The sequence below is a fragment of the Drosophila elegans genome, unplaced genomic scaffold (genome assembly GCF_018152505.1).
Source record: "Drosophila elegans isolate 14027-0461.03 unplaced genomic scaffold, ASM1815250v1 contig_149, whole genome shotgun sequence".
Lineage (NCBI taxonomy): Eukaryota > Metazoa > Arthropoda > Insecta > Diptera > Drosophilidae > Drosophila > Drosophila elegans.
The window spans coordinates 2,831,572-2,849,913 of NW_024545513.1; the positions used below are offsets into that span (position 1 = coordinate 2,831,572).

Below are 18,342 nucleotides of genomic sequence, written 5' to 3' on the forward strand. Positions count from 1 at the left end.
CCTGGCAGGTGGCAAAAACGCAATCACATGCAGAGAAACACACACAATAGCCAGGCTCCAATTGAATGCAAAAATATTTTGCGTTTAGGTTAAATTTTCCCATTTACTTTTGTGGCTCGAACTCGGCAGGAGGCCAACTTGTTGAGCAATTAAGCCAGAACGCTTAACATGTCAGGCTCGGAAACCTCGATAGATTTATGCAAACTGAACGGCTCATAAGGACACAAAAATACAAGGACACAGCGAGGACATGACATCCATTGCCGGGAAAAGTCGAGAATAAGGGACTTCACGCTGCGAAAAGACGCCATGGAAAATAAATATTTGTGTATAAGTGCAAAGGAAAAAGGTAGACGATGAGAGAAGCAGGATTAATATGTGGGTTTTCTTTAAAAGCTAAAGCAAGCTAAATATATATATTTATGTAAGAAGCTTTAACATAAAAGCAACACAATAATAAATTTTTTCTGTTAATTAACTGCCATAGGTAGCTGGTTTATCCGGCTCAAAGGACCAAATGTAGGTAAGTTCAGTTTATAAGTTGAGCAAGCAAATATATGTTAAAATAGAAGGTGTTAATATATAAGCAACACAAGTGTTTATTTGTGTTTTGTTTTCCATAGAACGCTGTTTCATCCGGCGTGAAGGACCAATTGTAAAGACTGCCAATAAAACACATGTGTTTTTAATGGGTTTCTATTGACCATGAAGAACCTTTTAATTTTTAAGCTCAAAAATCAAATAAAATAAAGCTGTTACTCAAATACAAAGAACTATAGTGCTTCATCGAAATGGATTTAGAAAAAAATCCACATAACAGACTAATGCGATAAGTGATGCGAATGACCCATCACTCAATTGAGTGCGGAACGACATCCGCGACACCTTTTAAATTACCCCCTCAGTTGCGGGCGATTGTTTGGCTTTCATCACATACTCTGAACATACCCCAAGGGCAATATGCTGCCCCGTAACTCCACCCAAAATGCACACCCATGCTGGCATTGTTAAGTGAATGTTTGTCGCCTGTGTTCAAGGGAAAGCGGAGAGAGGTATATGAGGGGGGTAAACTTCTGTTATTGTTGACCCAAGCCCAACAACTGTGAACAACAGAAATAACTGAGGGAAGCTACTGCAGCCACTGGCTAATACCCTTTTTAATCCCATGCACATAAATATATATTTTATTGCCCTCTCACACCCACTCAGCACTTTTGGCAAAGGCTTTTTCTTCCTCCGATTCCATTGGACATGGCTCCTAATGTGTTTGTTGTGTGGAACAGGGATCCCGTACATCCGATAGCATATATCGGCAAAGACTTGAATGTTCTTTAAAATGTAAATATTGAAAAAACTAGTTTTAAACGGTATTGTCTTAACTATGAATAAAAGAACAATTAAATAACCAAACCATTGACCACTTGAGTATCTTGTTTTTATTATTCTCTTCGAAAAAGGTATTTTTGCCATCCCTAGAGTGAAAAATATGTTCGTTTTTCTCGCTTTTACACCACGTTTTCCATGCCCTTTGTTGATGACTTTAGCTGGATCCTTTTTAAGGCAAGTCTTTCTTTCGTTTCGCTTTACCATTCCGCAATCCGCTTAAAATAATTTTTTGGCATTACTTGGAGTGTTTCACTCCATTTGTTATGAATGTGCCAGTGTGTGTGTGTGCATGTAAGCCAGAGTTATACATTACAACATTAAAAGGCTTAAATAATACATGGTCAAAGCCGCTTAACGCACATCCTTGCTTGATACAGTTTTTCATGCTCCTTCATATAGGATCCTAAAAATGTTATAAACCAAGTTACAAAAAAATGAAGATATTATTTTAATCACTGAAAAGCAATTATTCTACTTATTCAAAGTTTTTCATTTTATAGTGATTATTTATTATATTAATCTCTGCAGCATTTGATGCTTATTACCATGATTATTTTATTTTTTGGTTGTCATTTATAAGGCGTAGGTTAATATCTAAGCCAAATGTCTTGATGTTCACTTCGTCCTTCGTCCATGATGGTCCTCCCCTTTACTATTTTTACACAATTTATGCGCTTTTGCCCCCACCTCATTTTGTATTGTCCATCTGCTCGCCGTGCTCGTGTCCCACATTTAAATTCTGCCTCCTTTTATTCATTTTTGTTTGTCAACAGTATAAGCTAACTTTTCCCCCTCTGACCACACTTATTTTCAGTTGCTCAACATAAAAAGCTGGGCAAATACTTATAAAAATGTATGTATAAAATGTTTTATATAAAAATACAAAAAAGAGACCTACCCAAAAAAAAAAGAAAATAAAGAAAATGCTGCAAAAAATTGTTGAGCTAAATATTTATTTGATTTTCTGAGCTTCACCCTCTTCATCTTTACTCTTTTTTGTATTGTTTTCGCTCTAAGTTTTGGTTTGCTTGCTGAATTCTTTGTTGTTGCTGGCTGGGTATGAGTTTTACATTTTGTTTATGTATATTACAGAGAGAAAAAACCCATTATTTGTTACATAATAAACAATACATTTTATATTTTAATCATTAATAATATTTTAGTTATATAAATCAAAAAAAAATTTAGTGAAATAAACAACAAATAAAGAATAGCTGTATATATTTATTTTTATAAAAAAAAATCTATATATTATGAACACTTTATACATTTTTAGCACACAACTAGTTTTAAATTTCGTTTTTAGACAAAATTGATCCAACTCTTTCAGTGCTCAAAAATTCTGAATTGTTGTTTTTGTGCCGATTTTTTCCGTCTTGTATTTCTATGTTGCCTATTTAAATGGACGAGCTTTAAATTAGGTTTCTCTTTGGAACTTAGCAAAAATGGAATTCCTAGAGATTTGAACAGACGGCATCGACAAGAATTTTCAGCCCCCCATTCGTATAGTTTCCATCTTCATTTGGCAGCACATAACATATTTTTCTGCATATTTAAACATAGCAAAAAGGACCCCAACTATAGAGTCCTCTGTAGTCGTCTGTAATCTTAGCGGCAATGAGAGCGTATGAGGCATTGTCACGCATAATTAAAATTAAATGCGCTTTTGGGAATAATTCAAATGAATAAACGAGCGTGGCCAACATGTGTGCTGCATACACAAAATGAGTTTGTCGCGACAGAGTTTCTGTTCTCCATAACCTCCAGCTACCCGAAAAAAGCAAAAACCGAGAAAAAAAATTGCCTTAAACAGGGAAAAACTTTTTAGAAAAGCGTTCGTTCTCTTGTGTGTTTTCCTGGTCCATTGTGGCGACTACGAGTACCAGTACGAGTACGCCCCATTCAAGTAGTGGGCGTGGTCGGGACACAGAGACGTTCTGAAGAGGAACGCTTCATTTATTATGCGACTGATGGCCATTAATTTTGCAGGCCATCGTCGTCGGTTTCCATTTTCTTCTTGCTTGGTTTCTCCAAAAACAAAAAAGAAAATAACCAAAAATATTAAGGGCCTACCCACATGCGTGTGTCCGCCAAAGAACACAATTTGAATCTTCATAGCACATGGAAAACATGGAGGAGAAAAGCCATTGAAATTATTCACATCGCTCACAGCAGCAACGCCGCATTTTTTGTGTGCTCACTAATTATAGAGACATGGCCAAAAAAGGGTAGGACGAAGGATTCTTCTTCTAATTGCTCAAATAGTTGGACCAACTTCCGCCCATTCCAGCCTTTGGGCATTTCTCCATCGCATCGCATCGCATCGCATCGCATCGATGCCCAATTTATGCCTCGGCACGAAGTTGTCAAAAATTTTAATTAAACACGAAGGCAAAGCCATTCAAAGGGTTGGCAGGATAAGAACCAGGGGCCAAACTCTTGTCACCGATTCACAAAAGTTCTGTAATTAAAAGTATTCACTAGATTTCAATAGCACTAGAAAATTTACTATCAATGGCAGGTTTAACTATATGCGTTACTGGACAAAATTTTCATGAAAACGTGTTTCTTTTTGAATATTAAAATGCTCTCTTCAGTAATAATTGACCATTGATAAATGATAATAAATAAATAGGCAAATCAAAAAATAAAGCTTTAATTAAAATACACATTAGCAGTTAATTAACGAAATGTTTGCTAAATACTTCAACAATTTCAATCATTCAATTGCCGCTAAGCACTCTTATCGATTAATTATCAAAGTCATTGGCACTTACTTTTTGCACCCACACACGCACACACATACGGTAACATTTTAAATTTCCCGGCAACAAAACAATTGAAAAGCCTATGAAAATGGCATGAAAAGAACGACATTCCTTTGTTCCCTTGTCCCGGTTTTCCCCTCACATTTCTATAATGAGTGGATATATATACACAGAAAAAAAGTAGTTTTAAGTTAAATAATTACAAAATGATTTTCTTAATCCCGCCCATTATCAGTGGCATTTCTCGCTATGTGGACTGCTCATTTTCTAATGAAAAAGTTTCCTCCCGCACATTCTCAATGCGGTCCAAAGTGATAACAAAACCATTTTTCTCTGAGTGTACACGATGCAGCTGCAACTGAAACTGAAACTGGAATATCTGCCGGATGTTTCATTGTGCCCAGGAAGTGCCATCATCCTGACAGATGCCGCCACCCATTTGCAAAAGTGTGTGTTCGTATTTGTGAGGTACGCATTTCATCTTTGTGAGGAGAGGGGAACAACGTTCCATATTAATCGACAATGGGAGCCAACTTTTGTCAGCGTTTCGCTTTTTCGACAACTTTATAAAAACAGGGTTTATTGACTTTACCATAGAGTTTGCTATGAATAAAAATATTTTTAATTTTTTTGTGAATAAGTTATAAAGAATATATTTACAAATTTTTTTTTACCAAAATGTTGCTTTGATTTTAAATATTCTGATTTAGATATTAACTAATGATTTATGTGGTACTTTTAAACTCACTAAAAACTTTAATCTTTATAATTTTGTAAAAAATCATGTTTAGCATTTTATTCTTATTGGTTTAATTAATTTAAATTCGGTACTATTACAACTTGTCCCATAACTCAGTGTATTACCAACATCGATCTGTGCATTTATGGCTGTCTTCTTTTTGGGATTTTGCGTTTTGCAACCAAAATTGAAATGGATGACAAGGCGGCCGGTCATTTGCCTCTAAGCGCTGCTTTCAACGCGTTAACGCGCTTCGCAAACACGCAGAAAATGGGGGCTTTAACTATGGGGATGGATGAGTTGAAATGGGGGCGTGGCAGCTTATGGCAGATGGCGGCACTCTTATGTGGCCACTTTTGGCGTTGCTGTGTTTGCCGTTTGACGGCCATCCAATGTCCAATGTCCAATGTCCAATGTGCAATGTGCAATCATGGCCAGCGGGTCACGCAGATTTATGGCCATTTTCCGAGCAGAAGAGTGGGTTTACTCGGTTTGCAGGGTGGAGGGCAGAGTGGACCGGAAATTGGCAAACAAAAATTGCATAGCCAAGTAAGCGGCAAATGTCATCAAATCGGAGGTGGGTATAGGGCACTTAATGCGACAAAATGTTTCATAAGGTCTTTTCCAAATGAAGTCTGGACTTGGACGTTATTTAAGCCAAACTTTTTGATCTTAACAAAATAAAATTGTAGGAATACTTTAGCATATATTATTTTGCAAATTTATCTAACTTTAAAAGGGGGAAATATATGAACACTTCAAAATTTTTGTAAGCGAATACAAATATTTTTGACATTGGCATATACAGCGACGGTAATGAAAATTTTTTAATCTTATGGTAATATTTTCATGACAAATTTGTCAGGGGTTTAAATATTAAAAAATATTCTTCACAAATATTGACAACAAAAAATTGGATAATTTTTTTGTGTTAAAAAAATAGGTCAGATATTACAAATATTACACAGGATTTTGTTTTATCAATTTTTATAAGAAACAAATATTTCTGACAGGTTTGCATTGCCAGATTGTCTGAAATTTAATTTGGATTTATAACCATCATAGCAGCAAAGTTCGAATATTGTAGCTTTTTTTGAACCCTGCTAATTTTTTGGCATCCACTTTTAAAAATAAAGATGATTTTATTCAAACATAGCACTTGATAGTTTGCATTTATCTTTCTCTTTGCCTTGGAAACAAATTTGGCAAGCAACGACTTCAATCTGGACTCCTTTAGTGTTCCCTTTCTTCGGTGGTAAATTTATTTGCCAATATTTGTTAAGCTGAAATTTGGCAACAGTGGCACTTGGCCCAGACCCTTGTTGGCCTTTCATTCCGATCCATTTGTTTACTTCTGCACTTCTGCTCTGCCGCTTGTTGTTGTTCTCGGATGGCTTTGGTAATAAACTTGAATTTTATTGTCCAACAAGAATGTTGCAATATGCTTGGCCATAATTTCAACGTTCTGCACATTGTTGCCAAAGCCAAAGTACTAACACACGCACACACTCCATTCCCGTTTATATTCCCCTGTCCAGCCGAAAATGTTGTGGCTTGAGCTTAACGTCTCTTCTGATTGCTCTTGTCCTTGTTTCTTTGGCTGGCTTTTCTTTTCCTGGCTTTTCTTTCGAAAGGCGACGACTTTTAACTTTTACATTATGCAACCGACAAACGAGAAATTGTATGCCATGACACTAAAAATACATTTTTGCTTCACTGAAAAATTAGCATTTTCTGAGCTCGCAAAAGCTTACAATTTATGCATTTATCCAATTTACAGGATCGAATATTAAAAACTAAGATTTTTGGTGATCAAGTTGCTTTACCTCTTTAAAATCTGATTTATTAAAATAAAACTATTGTTGCTTGAATTTAAGGATTTGGGGACATTTTATAGCAAAGCCATTTTTTCGAAATTTCATAAAAATGTCAAGAAAAGACTTTTGAAAATGTTAGAAGTATGCCTTTTCCAAATCGGATTTCCATATAAAAAGTAAAAAAAACGTGGTTTTCGGAAACTTTGTTGCAGCCTTTTATCGATTTTTATAGATTTAAAACGCAAAGTGTCTGAGGTAACCATATTCCACCTTAAAAGAAAACTCCAAAATTTAAATAAAAGGAAATGTGCTTTGCAGAATTAAAGCAAAAACTTTTGGAATTTACCTTTTTGAAATCATATTTCAATTGGCACATAATTTTCTGCACTCCAGAAAGAGAAACTTTCCAGTTGCGTTTTCTTCCTGCCAAATGAAGCGAAAGGGCAAAATGTATAAATAATATTGCATATTAAAAGGCGCTCGCTTTGGCATTTTTGATGGGAGGAAGTGGAAGTGGAAGGAGATGGGAATGGGAATGCAAGTGAGTTGTGTCCAGACGATTTCAAGTTTAGTGCAACTAATTTAAAATTTATGATGCACTTGAATTGCAGCTGGCAAAAAGTTGAAAAGTCAACTATAGTAAACTGGTGGAAAGACGGAGAAAGGGTGCCAAAAACTCATACGACAAAGGCAAAATGCGGAATGGGAAATTGGAAATGGCAAATGCATAAAACAGAAATGAAATATTCATTGCATACTTTTAGCCATCGAGTTATGGAGTTTGTTATTTTTTTTTTACTTTTTCATTATATTTTTAGTACTATTTTTTTGTTGACTTTGTACTTCTGTTTTGACTGCTCGGAAATTGGCAATTGAATATTGAAAAAAGTCGAATATAATAATTTTAATTTTTCGCTGCCCATTGGAGCACTACACATAAAAGATTTGGTTAGTGTTTTAATTGGAAAGTTTATTGATTTGTTTTTAGCCATTTATTTAGTTGTTTATTTGCTGAATAAATTCATCAAGTACAAACAAGAAATGGCAAGTAGATGTTTGTTTACCCTGGCAGCTATAACAAAAATATAATGTTCTATAAACATATATGTATGTATGTCGATTTGATCATTTCATGCAGCTGTATGACATAGATGTTCAATTTGCATATATTTTATTATTAATGACTAAATCAACGAATTTATGTCGATTTTCCTATTAATTTTCTAATGTTTCCTATCAAATATAGACTGTATTTCAGTCTATGTTTAAAATAAACGAAGTTATCATTTGTTTTTTGAATGACTTTTTCGATTGTTAAATAAGTATTTATTAAGACAATGAAACCTAACCAAATTGACCTTGAAAGTAAACAGCTGATTTAAACAGGTTTGCAGTGTTCAACCTTTAACCCCACAGTGCCCAACCCAAAAGTCAGGGGGCTAGAGCTATTCATGCATTATTCATGGAACAAAAATCATTGAAGTAAAATGAATTTGTGTCAGGCTCAGATGAGAGCAATACCAGAGAACCCTCTGGGGAAGTTTTTTTCTGGGGGAAAGGGGGCAGGGGGGTTATAGTTCACATTTGACTAATACATAATTCATATAGTTTTTACATTAGGCGGGCGCCTTTTGGCCAGATGCCTAATGACTTAATTAGGCTAATAATGAGCAAGGGCCACGAGATGAATTTCGCTCTCGTTTTCCACAGCCACATGTGTCAGCCGAATTAGCTGCAATATCTCTGTGGAAAATGGGTGGAAACTGTCCTGGCCACTCGATGGAAACTCGAGTGTTTGTGTGTGTGTGTGTGTGTGTGTGTTTGGTTGTCGTAAAAATGTTTCAACCGTGGCACTCATAAATCATATTTAAGCACAAGACGTAGGGGAATCACCACCCTCCGCAGTAATTAATGTTGGTGTGTCTGTGTTGCTTTTTACTTATTAACTCATTTGGGCTAATCATCAGACATCCCCCAGCGACCCACTTTTGGGTGTTGCTGTCTGGACCTCCGATATCCTTACTGCACTCCGTTAATGGTAGCTATTTCACTCACCTTTTCACGCAGCATATCGCGTATACGACCCGCCTGATTCTTGGACCGATGCAGCTCCAGTTGCAATTCCAGACATCGCTCCTGCCAATTTATCTGCAGGTTAAAAAAGAAACAAGGGTCAGAAAGGGGTTAATAGAGGGCTGACCCTGAGTTGAATGTGATTAAAATGTTCTTTAACTGCTGCTTGGGAACAATTCTTATATTCAAGAGTGCAAGGTATAATATAGTAAGAAATTCGGTATTATTATACCTGTTACTCAAAGCCACAGAATTGGGATTTAACATACACATTTTAGTTATGCCTACACAGCACCAGTTTGTTTTAAAACTTAAGCACGCCCCCAAATCACAAACGTCTGTTATGTCAGTTTGGGATGTAGTAGATGTCAGTTATTAAGTTGTAAATGTTTGCAAATCTTACCAATACTTTAGAAGTTATTAGCATAAACATAACTTAAAATTTAACTTAAAAAAAACTAAACTTAACCTTTAGTAGTGACCCTGCAATTCGGCAGATGGCGCCACCTAAAACTCGTTTGTTTTCCGGGCGCATATTTATATTGAATTTGGCTAGCTGATTAACGTGGTTACTCATAATTATATTGTTGCATTAAAGGTTGTTATTCCATTCGATTTTAGCCTGGAAAACTCACCTCCGGCAGTGCCTTTCCGTAGTTATTGACCTGGTGGACGTCCAGGTGCTCGGTGAGCGTTGAGAAGTGCGGCCATGGAGCATCCGGTGCATCCAGAGCCGCCAGCACGGGATTCACATTGGTACTTGCATCCCTTGGAGGAGGATCCCTCGGCTGTTGTTGTTGTTGTTGTTGTTCCGCCTTCATCGCCTGATTGGGCTTGGCCGGAATGGGCGGTGGGCGTGGCACATGACGGGGCAACAGCCTCGGACTGTTTGGCGTGGACGCAGTGACGCCAATTGTTGCGCCTGATCCGGATCCCCCTCCTCCGGTGGTAAAACGACCTTGATTCAGCGGTATTTGGCCACTGAAAGATGTGGCCCTTTTGGCCAAAAGTGGTGATCCCTGTAGCGATTGTGAGCCCGATAGACAGCCGCCACGCCCCCCGCCCAACTGGGTGGGCAGCGAGGGCGGTTGGCTGTTCTGATGCAGATGGTGTAGCTGCACTGATAAAAATAAATGGAATGTTACAAATAAATACCAGGCTATTTGATCAAAAATAAAAATAATAAAAATAAAAGCATAGTATTAAATACAGCAAAGATTAAATTGCAAGATTATATATCAAAATATTTGATTTATATTGCAAATATTAGTTTTAAAATGGGCCCTATTTATTTTAATATGGCTTACATTTAAATTATTGATACTACACTGATAACAAAATTGAATAGTACAAATAAAAATTTGACTATTGAATTCAAAATTGTATGTACTTATAATATTTAAATTGAATATAAAATCGTAATATTAAATACATTGAAAATTAAATTGCATGATTTAATATTAAAATACTTCAATTAAAGTGAAAAATATAAGTTTTTATTTGATTTCAAATGCGTATATATAAATTTTTAAAAATATTTCCACTTTGAGAATAACTAAAATCGGCAATGAAAAAAAAATCAAAGAGAAAAATATTTAAATTGAGTAGCAAATACTTGGATTCGCTACGTTTTTTTTACCAGTGTGGTGGTGGTGCTGCTGTTGCTGATGGTAGTGGTACAAATGTGATGGAAAGGTGTGCAGGTAGCCACTGCTGGCGCCATCTTGCGGCCTTAGGAAATAATTGTGGGCGTGGCTGTAGTATTGCAGTGTATTTAAGGGGCTGGCCACGCCCAAAGAAGGCGTGGCCCGCCCAGAAGTCGATGCCGATGCACTGGCCGATGGCGAAGGCGATGAGGATGCGGATCTCCTCCGTTGCTCCGCAGTTGCCGCCTGCTGCGGATGTGACTGCGGATGCGGATGCAGTTGCTCCTGAGAACGCAGGTGTTGCTGCTGCTGGAGATTGGTTAGCGTATCGAAGATTTGCGATAGGCGACCCAAAGGCACTTCGTCAGACATTGACGCGGTAGCTACAAAATACAAAAATCCAACATTTTATAAGTTTATAAAAATATAGAAAATGTAGAGACGAGCACACCTTCAAAATCTAAATTAAAAAAAAATGTTCCATCGTCGCGTTTTGAGATAAGAACGTAGTGACGATTGCATCTTTAACATCAATAATTTTAAAAAATCCCTTGCGGCGATTTTCAACGTTTACATTCTATTTCCTTAGTAGATAAGAAAGCAGTGACGAACGCACCGTAAACATCTCAAGTTAAAATAATGTTACCTTGTGGCATTTTGAATAAAATTAAAAATTTTCAACGGTTTGTGATACGGTCCTCCAGAGTGATAATTAAGTTTATAATATAAACATATGTCGAATAAGAAACTATGAATATTTAAAATCTAGCTCACTAAGACCCATCCCAAAAGGGTACAAATAATCACAGTGAAATTTTTGAAGGATCTAGTGTGCTGGGAGTCGAATTGTCAAAGATCGTAGCCTGGGTTAGGCCCAGACGTTCAGTTGTGCCTGAGACACCGCCTTACACGAACAAAATTTTGGAAATTTACGTGAGTATTAAATTTTTGTTTTTTTTTTTTTTTTGGGAAATATTTTGATTTTCAATTTTTATCCAACTATGAACTTTAATAATCCCCCAGAGGATGGGAAATCCCAAGTCGAGCGGTGGTAATAAGTGCAAGGGCAAAGGTCAATGCAATCGGCAACAGCAGCAGTCGCAGCAGACGCAGCAGTCGCAACAGCCGCAACAGCAGCTGGTGGACTCTTCGCAGTTAACACCTACGCCTGTGGCCGCCACTGGATTGGAACCGCCCACCGCCACGCCCTTGGCCTCGCGTCCTTCGGAGGACACTTTGGCCTTGGCGGCCGCCGTCGCCGCCTCGATTCCAGGCGCCCCCCTTGCCCGATCCATTCCCGATCGCCGCCCCTCCACGCCGTCGGTAGTGACCCCGACCAGCAACAACAACAACAACAGATCGGTGGTGGAGACACCACCATCCACAGCCGAAAATCTGGCAACCTCGCGAACTGCTTCAGCAGCAGCAGCTGCCCCCTCGGAACACAGACGCGGCCTCTTCCAACGGCTCTTCGGCTGGAGCTCTTGAGGGATTTATGTCCTGGTTAAACCAAATCCGATCCGAAATACCACACAATTTGGTCTCAAATCTATTATACAAAATTATTTTTTAGCCGTTAAATAAAACTCTGCACAACCTTTTGTTTTTTTCATTGTTTGTTAAGTGAAGATAGATGTCGCGACTATTTCTGGCCGTTCCAAACACTGCACAAACAATGGTGGGCAATGCATCAAAACGCCAATCTGGCAATCGGTTTGTGCATTACCAGATCCCAGTCAACATTTACACCTTTATCTACGTGCCCAAGCGAGGAAATCAATGCGAGCAGACGGAAAAGCGATGGAGCATAACGAGAACGAGTGACACCAGTCCGCCAGTGGACGATTGACTTTCCCAGTGAAAAATGGACAGTGGACAGTGGACAGTAGCTAGAAAACTGAAGAGCTAGAGAGCTACATACACCAACAGGTGCGCGAATCTGGGGCATCAATTGCCACTACGTGTGCGCAATGCTTAATCAACGGACAGGACAGGAAGTGGCGCAAAATGCTGGCCAAGTCGAAGAGTCGAAAAGGAAAAGGGCAGTTGGAAAATTGAATATGCCACTAAATTATAGACAGCAGACTTGACATTCTGGGGACACTTTCCACTTTTGTGATCCACTAGAACTACTGGCTGATGGCATTTTCAGCTTTTCCAGCTTTTCCTCTCAGCATTTCTTTGCTGTGAATTTTTGTGGCTGGCTAAAAGCCATCAGCTGCAAAGTCTCCGGTCCAAAGACTAAAGTCCGATTCCATTGCTGCAACTCCTTCGCCAATTCAGTTCTCTGGAGTTGTGGCTGCGGTCGGGGGAACCCCCAAACCAGACCCATTCATAAGAATTATATTCGAATTTTGTGCAGAGCAGAGCACTCTTCTTCTTCTCTTCTGTATGAAGTCCTATACATGTGTGTTCGTGTGTGTGTGTGTTTGCACTCACATCATTTTGCAAATTTTGATTTAATTCGAGTTGATTGAAATTCAAATTCAGTTTTTGATTTGACAAAATGTGTCCTGAGTCCTGTGTCTTGTGTCCTGCTCTCCTGCACTTCAGGCCCCTTTAAGGGTCATACTCCTCCTTTGTGCTCTCGATTTGAAGTGCACTTTACAGCAAATTGTTTCTAATTTGTTTGGGCTTGTGTGAAAACTGGCAACAGTGCTCGTCGAGGCTTTGCCGGAACTTTACGCTTGAAGGGAGCCCGATAGGTTCACAAGCCACTTGATTAGCCGGTGAAATTCGACAACAGCGCATTGCATTTCACAATGGTGCATTATTTGGGTGCATCCAAGTGAATTTTCCAACACAGAATGCCCTTAAAGTCTGGTCAGATTGGCGGGAAAATACACAACAATGGTCTTCTGTTAAAAAAAAAAATAAATGTTATTGTTAATTTCTTTTATAAGTATTTAAATATTTAGAAAATGGCTTGCACATTTTATAATCATTTAAAAAGTTTACAAGCATTTTAAGTACGCTCTTCAACACTTAACGCCTGTACAACATTGCTCTGAAAATTACCAACAATTTTTTCTAACAAATAATTGCCTTTAAAAACTATTTAAAATGATGGGAAAATCCACTACAACGATAATTTGTTTAACAATTCATATTATATCTTTTATTTAGTTTTCTTTATAGATATTTGAGTTGTTTTGTTGTTTGCAGATTTAATAATAACTTCAAAAACTCAAAAACTTTGGCGACACTGCAAAGTTATCACTGCAATCAAATAAGAAGAATAAAAGCCCCAACTTCAACCGCATTTGCCGTGTGCGTGACTGTACCTCATAATGGAACCGGTAGTTTCTCAGGTTTAACGAACTCATTACATGGCATTAGTTAGGAAACTAAAGTTCGGTCAGGTTGGCAGGCTGAAAGTCATAAGCGTAAGCGGCTTAGCAGAGCTTGCTTTGCATAAGCATATGGTAACTGTATATGGTGACTGGTAACTTGGTTGTGAATATCTTTGTTTACCACTCGGCTTAATACAAACTTGGCCAATACATGAACAGGAAACGGAAATGGAAATATAAGGGGAAGGAGAAGAGAAAGCGGACCGAGGGATGCCTTAGACTGCAACTCAGATACAGTTGAACAACTGCCGGATACCGCCGACACTCCGCCTCAACTTAGGTTTAACTTATCTTGGCTAAGTGCAGTATTGCAGCTTCGCCTCGAAGCGAAAAGGGGATTTTCGGGGGGTTAGATCCAAATCCAACTGCATTGTCTTTTGTTTGCTCTTTGCTTGGCTCCCTAATGGGGGAATGTACTAGTAGAGGAAACTGAATATAAGAATGGCGACATGAAATGGAAAACTCACTCAAATAGTTGGCAAAACTTGTTCACAGCTCCAATGAAGAGCAGCAGCAGAGCTGCCAACAAAAAAAAAATACAAAAAAGGGCGGACACAAAGACAGAGCGAAGCAAAACAAATTTCTAAAAACCCCAGACGACAGTTAAGCTCCCTTTCTTGGGGTTTTCCCCCTTCTGCATTTCCGGTTCCTCTGCAGTTTTCCAGTTTCAGTTTCAGTTGCCACTCGGAGCATTGGCAAATATTAGACAATGTATTTATATATTATCAGCCGTGCAAGGGAAAATCTTTCACGAATATGCTGGCGAGATTGCAATGGACTAGCCTGCTATCTTAAGTATTGAACAATTGTTGTGTTCAATTTGGTTGTTGTTTTTCCCAAAGAAGTCTCTTATTACTTAGTGCTTCTAATTGAAAACTTTCTAGTTTATAGTTAAATAACTGGTATAAAGGTATAAATAAACATGTTGTAATTAAAAAATTAAACAATATATCCTTAAAATATTTTTCCTTTTTTTCTTCAGACATATTGCTTAAATACCTAACTGTTAATAAAAGCTTTAAATAACTGACTCATGGTGAGAAAATTATGTGAAAAGTACCGTAAAATATCAACTAAATTTGATGAAAAATTATCCACCAGACCCCGCCCCGTTGCAACCTGCAGAATGTAAAGTTGTAAAATTAATACAACATAAAATTTCAAACAAACCCGCACACACCCATTGGATCCCAAATAATTTTCCAGCATGACAACATACCTTGTATAGTACACCCCCTCTTTGTTGTGGCACTTGAAAAATTTAATAAACGCTGCAGCATCGTTCGCATGCCAATAATTTTACATCACTTCTGCAACTCGGCAACCCTCTTTACACCCCCGTCCACCGTCATATGCGTCGTCAATTTGAAAAACATTGTCAATGGATGTGGGGTAAAAGCGAGCGGAGAACGGACTGCTGGTGTGAGATAACTACTAAGCGTCATATTAACAACATTGTAACATGCATGGCGAGGAGGATAGCCAGACATAGTAGCCCCATCACACCCAACACCCCAATTTACTTCCCCTAACTCCCCTGCTGCTCATTTGTGACTATTAGTATTTTTCCCACTTTTCACTATGTATGAATTTATATGTTTTATTCTTTTATATTTAAGAAGAGGGTTTTACTATTTCGATCCAAGTTCTACGACTGAAACCAGCATTTATATACTCCTTATTGCAATGTGACTATAGTGTCTGAGCATGCATTTCTTCGATTTTAGCTAAAATCAGTTTTTATACATATGCTCTACTTTCATTTTCAAATGGTCACACTTCGAGTGTTTTACTACGAACTTTGGTCACACAGCCTTTGTTTTAGAAAAGGTATATACTATGATCATCAAAGTTATGTGGGATCTCATGATGCATTTATCCATTCTGACTTAAGCCAGGTTATTAACCACTTCGACCCCTTTACTCCTGTTCTTCCCTTTTTTATAACCACTCCCGCATGTATTTTTTACTTTGCTTTCTTTTCGCTCTTTCATTCAACTATTTTTCACTCAATTCCAACGAAAAATTTATAATAAATGCCCGCGCACATGTGATGTCGCGCATTTTAATTGGTCTCCGCCACAATAACTCCAAAGGGGGGGTCTAAAAGGGGGTCTACAAAACCCAGACAAACTGTGCAGCTGTGAGCCCAGTCCACACACCATGGGCCATACTGTACTATACCCACATATATGCAATATATGTGGTGTATTACTGCAAGAAGTGTGAGTCTTGGGGGCCTTAACTCTTGGGTGCGTCTGTCGTCTTTTCGCCTCTTTTTGTTTTTCGTTGTCTGCGGTTTCTCCTTGTAAAACGGTTGTCAGTCTGTAGTTGTTGTTTATGCTAGTTGGTAAGCACTTGTAAAGGGGGTTCCGGGGGGTCAGGGTGCCCCTCCATGACCTACGTGACAGGCAAAGAGACTTACAACAAAGCACCGACTTGCGACTAACGACTTGGGGTCTAGATCAACTGGCTATATCCCTACACATATGCATGTTTGTACAGTGGCGGTCAAAACTTTAGTAGTTTCTTAGCTTGTGGAAATAGTTTAATAAGTTTAATTTAATCATCAAGGATTGAAACAACTTACCTCTTTTCCCAAATGTATCTATATAAGAAATAGCCTAGGTTCCATATAATGTGTTTTTGAATATATAATTTTATATAGAGTGCTATTTTTATGACCACAACTATGCATTTACAATGTATATGCCATATCCCAACAAGTGGCAAGGGTGCTCTATGCTTTTTAATAGCTGTCCGCATAATGCATGCCAATTGCCATTCGATTGCATTTCGAGGGGTCCCAAATGAGGGAACGGGAATGCAAGAAATGATCAGGAACCAGATCTTGAAGGGGAATAAGGTAAAAACATATTGTAAAGTCAGCATAGCTAATGTTTTATTTCTATTATTTTCTAAAATGATTTATAATTTCAATAAATAAATTAAAAAGCAAATATTTAAAATATATTCTTGGTTTTTTGATAAGACTTATAGTTTTATATAAATTCTTTTAAATGAATTGTATTTAAAACATCCAATTGGAAGTACCAATTGGTACTTAGCCAATTAAGGGAAAACTACAGCAACATTTCAAATTAACTTTCGGGAAACTTTAAGCAAACCAAACTATAACTCTGTGCTATTTTACCACTCAAGCTCCCAAAGTGCGGCTCCCAAACAAACAAACTCTTAACCAGATACTGGCCATCAAGACAGACAAAAACAATCCCACCAACTATAAAAACAACCGAATAAAAATAGCAGCAAAAAATAAGCGGGAAAAATAGCAAAAAAACAAAACCGGTTAGCCACCCGCTTTGAAAACTTCCAATAAAACAACAAGAACTACAACATGTTGCTTCTAATGAGACCACAAAAACAACAATAACAATAACAACAACAACCAGCAAAACAAAAAGTGTCAAAAAATAAGCAGCTAATTAAGAGGCATGACCGTTGGCCATTTTAGAGACCCCAAACAATAAGAATCAGAATCAGAAGCAAAAGCAGCAAAAGCAGCAAAAACCCAAGCAGCACCACTTCGACCTTCGCTTGAACCAGTTTTTTTTCTCGGTGTGTTTGTTTCCAAAAAGGGGGAGGAACAACCTGAAAATCTAGACACATTTTATGGAGCGGGTGTCGACTGCAATTACTTGGCCAAAAAAAAGAAATAAATGAAAATACTTTGGGCGAACGAAGAGCTCTGTACTCTGAAATACTCAATCAGAATTTGCCTAACCAGTTCGGAAAAGTCGAAAAAGAAACGGCCAGTGAACTCTATATAAATTAATATTCCAATATATTTTAAAATAACAAAATTGATTTTATTTTGTAAAATATTAAAATAAAAATTCAAACAAAGTCTGTTAGCCTGCAACGGTTTTTTGTAACATTTTACTTAAATAATTATTAATTAATTAATTAGTTTTTTTTTGTTGTAGGGCGAGAACAATAAATGGTAACTCTTTCACCATAATAAGAGCATAACTTTCACACAGTCATTAGTGCCTGCGGAAAGAGTGTAAAAACGACGAAAACGGGGAAAACTCAGCAAGATTAAGATCTAAGCCCGACTCAGGTGCTCGGTAATTCCCTTGCACACACATCACTGACCTACATTCACCTGAGTTCGGTTGAGTTTGGCTTTAGTTTCCATGTACTTGGGTTTTTCAAACTCAGAGGTCTCCACGACCGTTTCCACAGCATTTCGAGAGCCGCAAAGTTACGAGTGTTTGACAATTGGCTTCTGTATGTGTGTGTGTGTGTGTGTGTTGGGGGGTGTTACAATATTTATGATTCGCAATCGCTTTAATTAAATTTGCAAGGTTTTAAGGGGAGGCAGAGCGAAGCGAAGGGGAGTGCCAACACAGTTGACTTTACGACTTGCATTTAATTAAAGCCAATTACCGTTGAAACTGACTATGAATTCAGAAAGAAGATAATGAAAAAAAGGAACAAAGGAATTTGGATTAAAGTGCAGAAGTCGCTAATGTGCAAAAAGTACCTGAATTTAAGTGAACTTCAAAAAAGTATTAACATATTAGGGACTAGCTT

General features: G+C 37.8%; 2 protein-coding genes across 2 annotated transcripts in view; one reads left to right on the plus strand and one right to left on the minus strand.

Moving 5' to 3' along the window:
• The window catches only part of LOC108137258 (uncharacterized protein CG43867), a 114,745-nt gene that overhangs the window by 85,904 nt on the left and 10,499 nt on the right, over nucleotides 1–18,342 (minus strand). The window contains 3 exon segments of the mRNA XM_017258842.2: nucleotides 8,766–8,858; nucleotides 9,419–9,903; nucleotides 10,423–10,812. Of these exon segments, the coding sequence (XP_017114331.2) occupies nucleotides 8,766–8,858; nucleotides 9,419–9,903; nucleotides 10,423–10,801 (957 nt within the window). The 5' untranslated portion in view covers nucleotides 10,802–10,812.
• On the plus strand, nucleotides 11,255–12,025 carry LOC108137261 (protein giant). Its single transcript, XM_017258856.2, has 2 exons — nucleotides 11,255–11,362; nucleotides 11,453–12,025. The coding sequence occupies exon 2, from the start codon at nucleotides 11,456–11,458 to the stop codon at nucleotides 11,915–11,917; it is 462 nt and encodes a 153-aa protein (XP_017114345.1). The 5' UTR covers nucleotides 11,255–11,362; nucleotides 11,453–11,455; the 3' UTR covers nucleotides 11,918–12,025.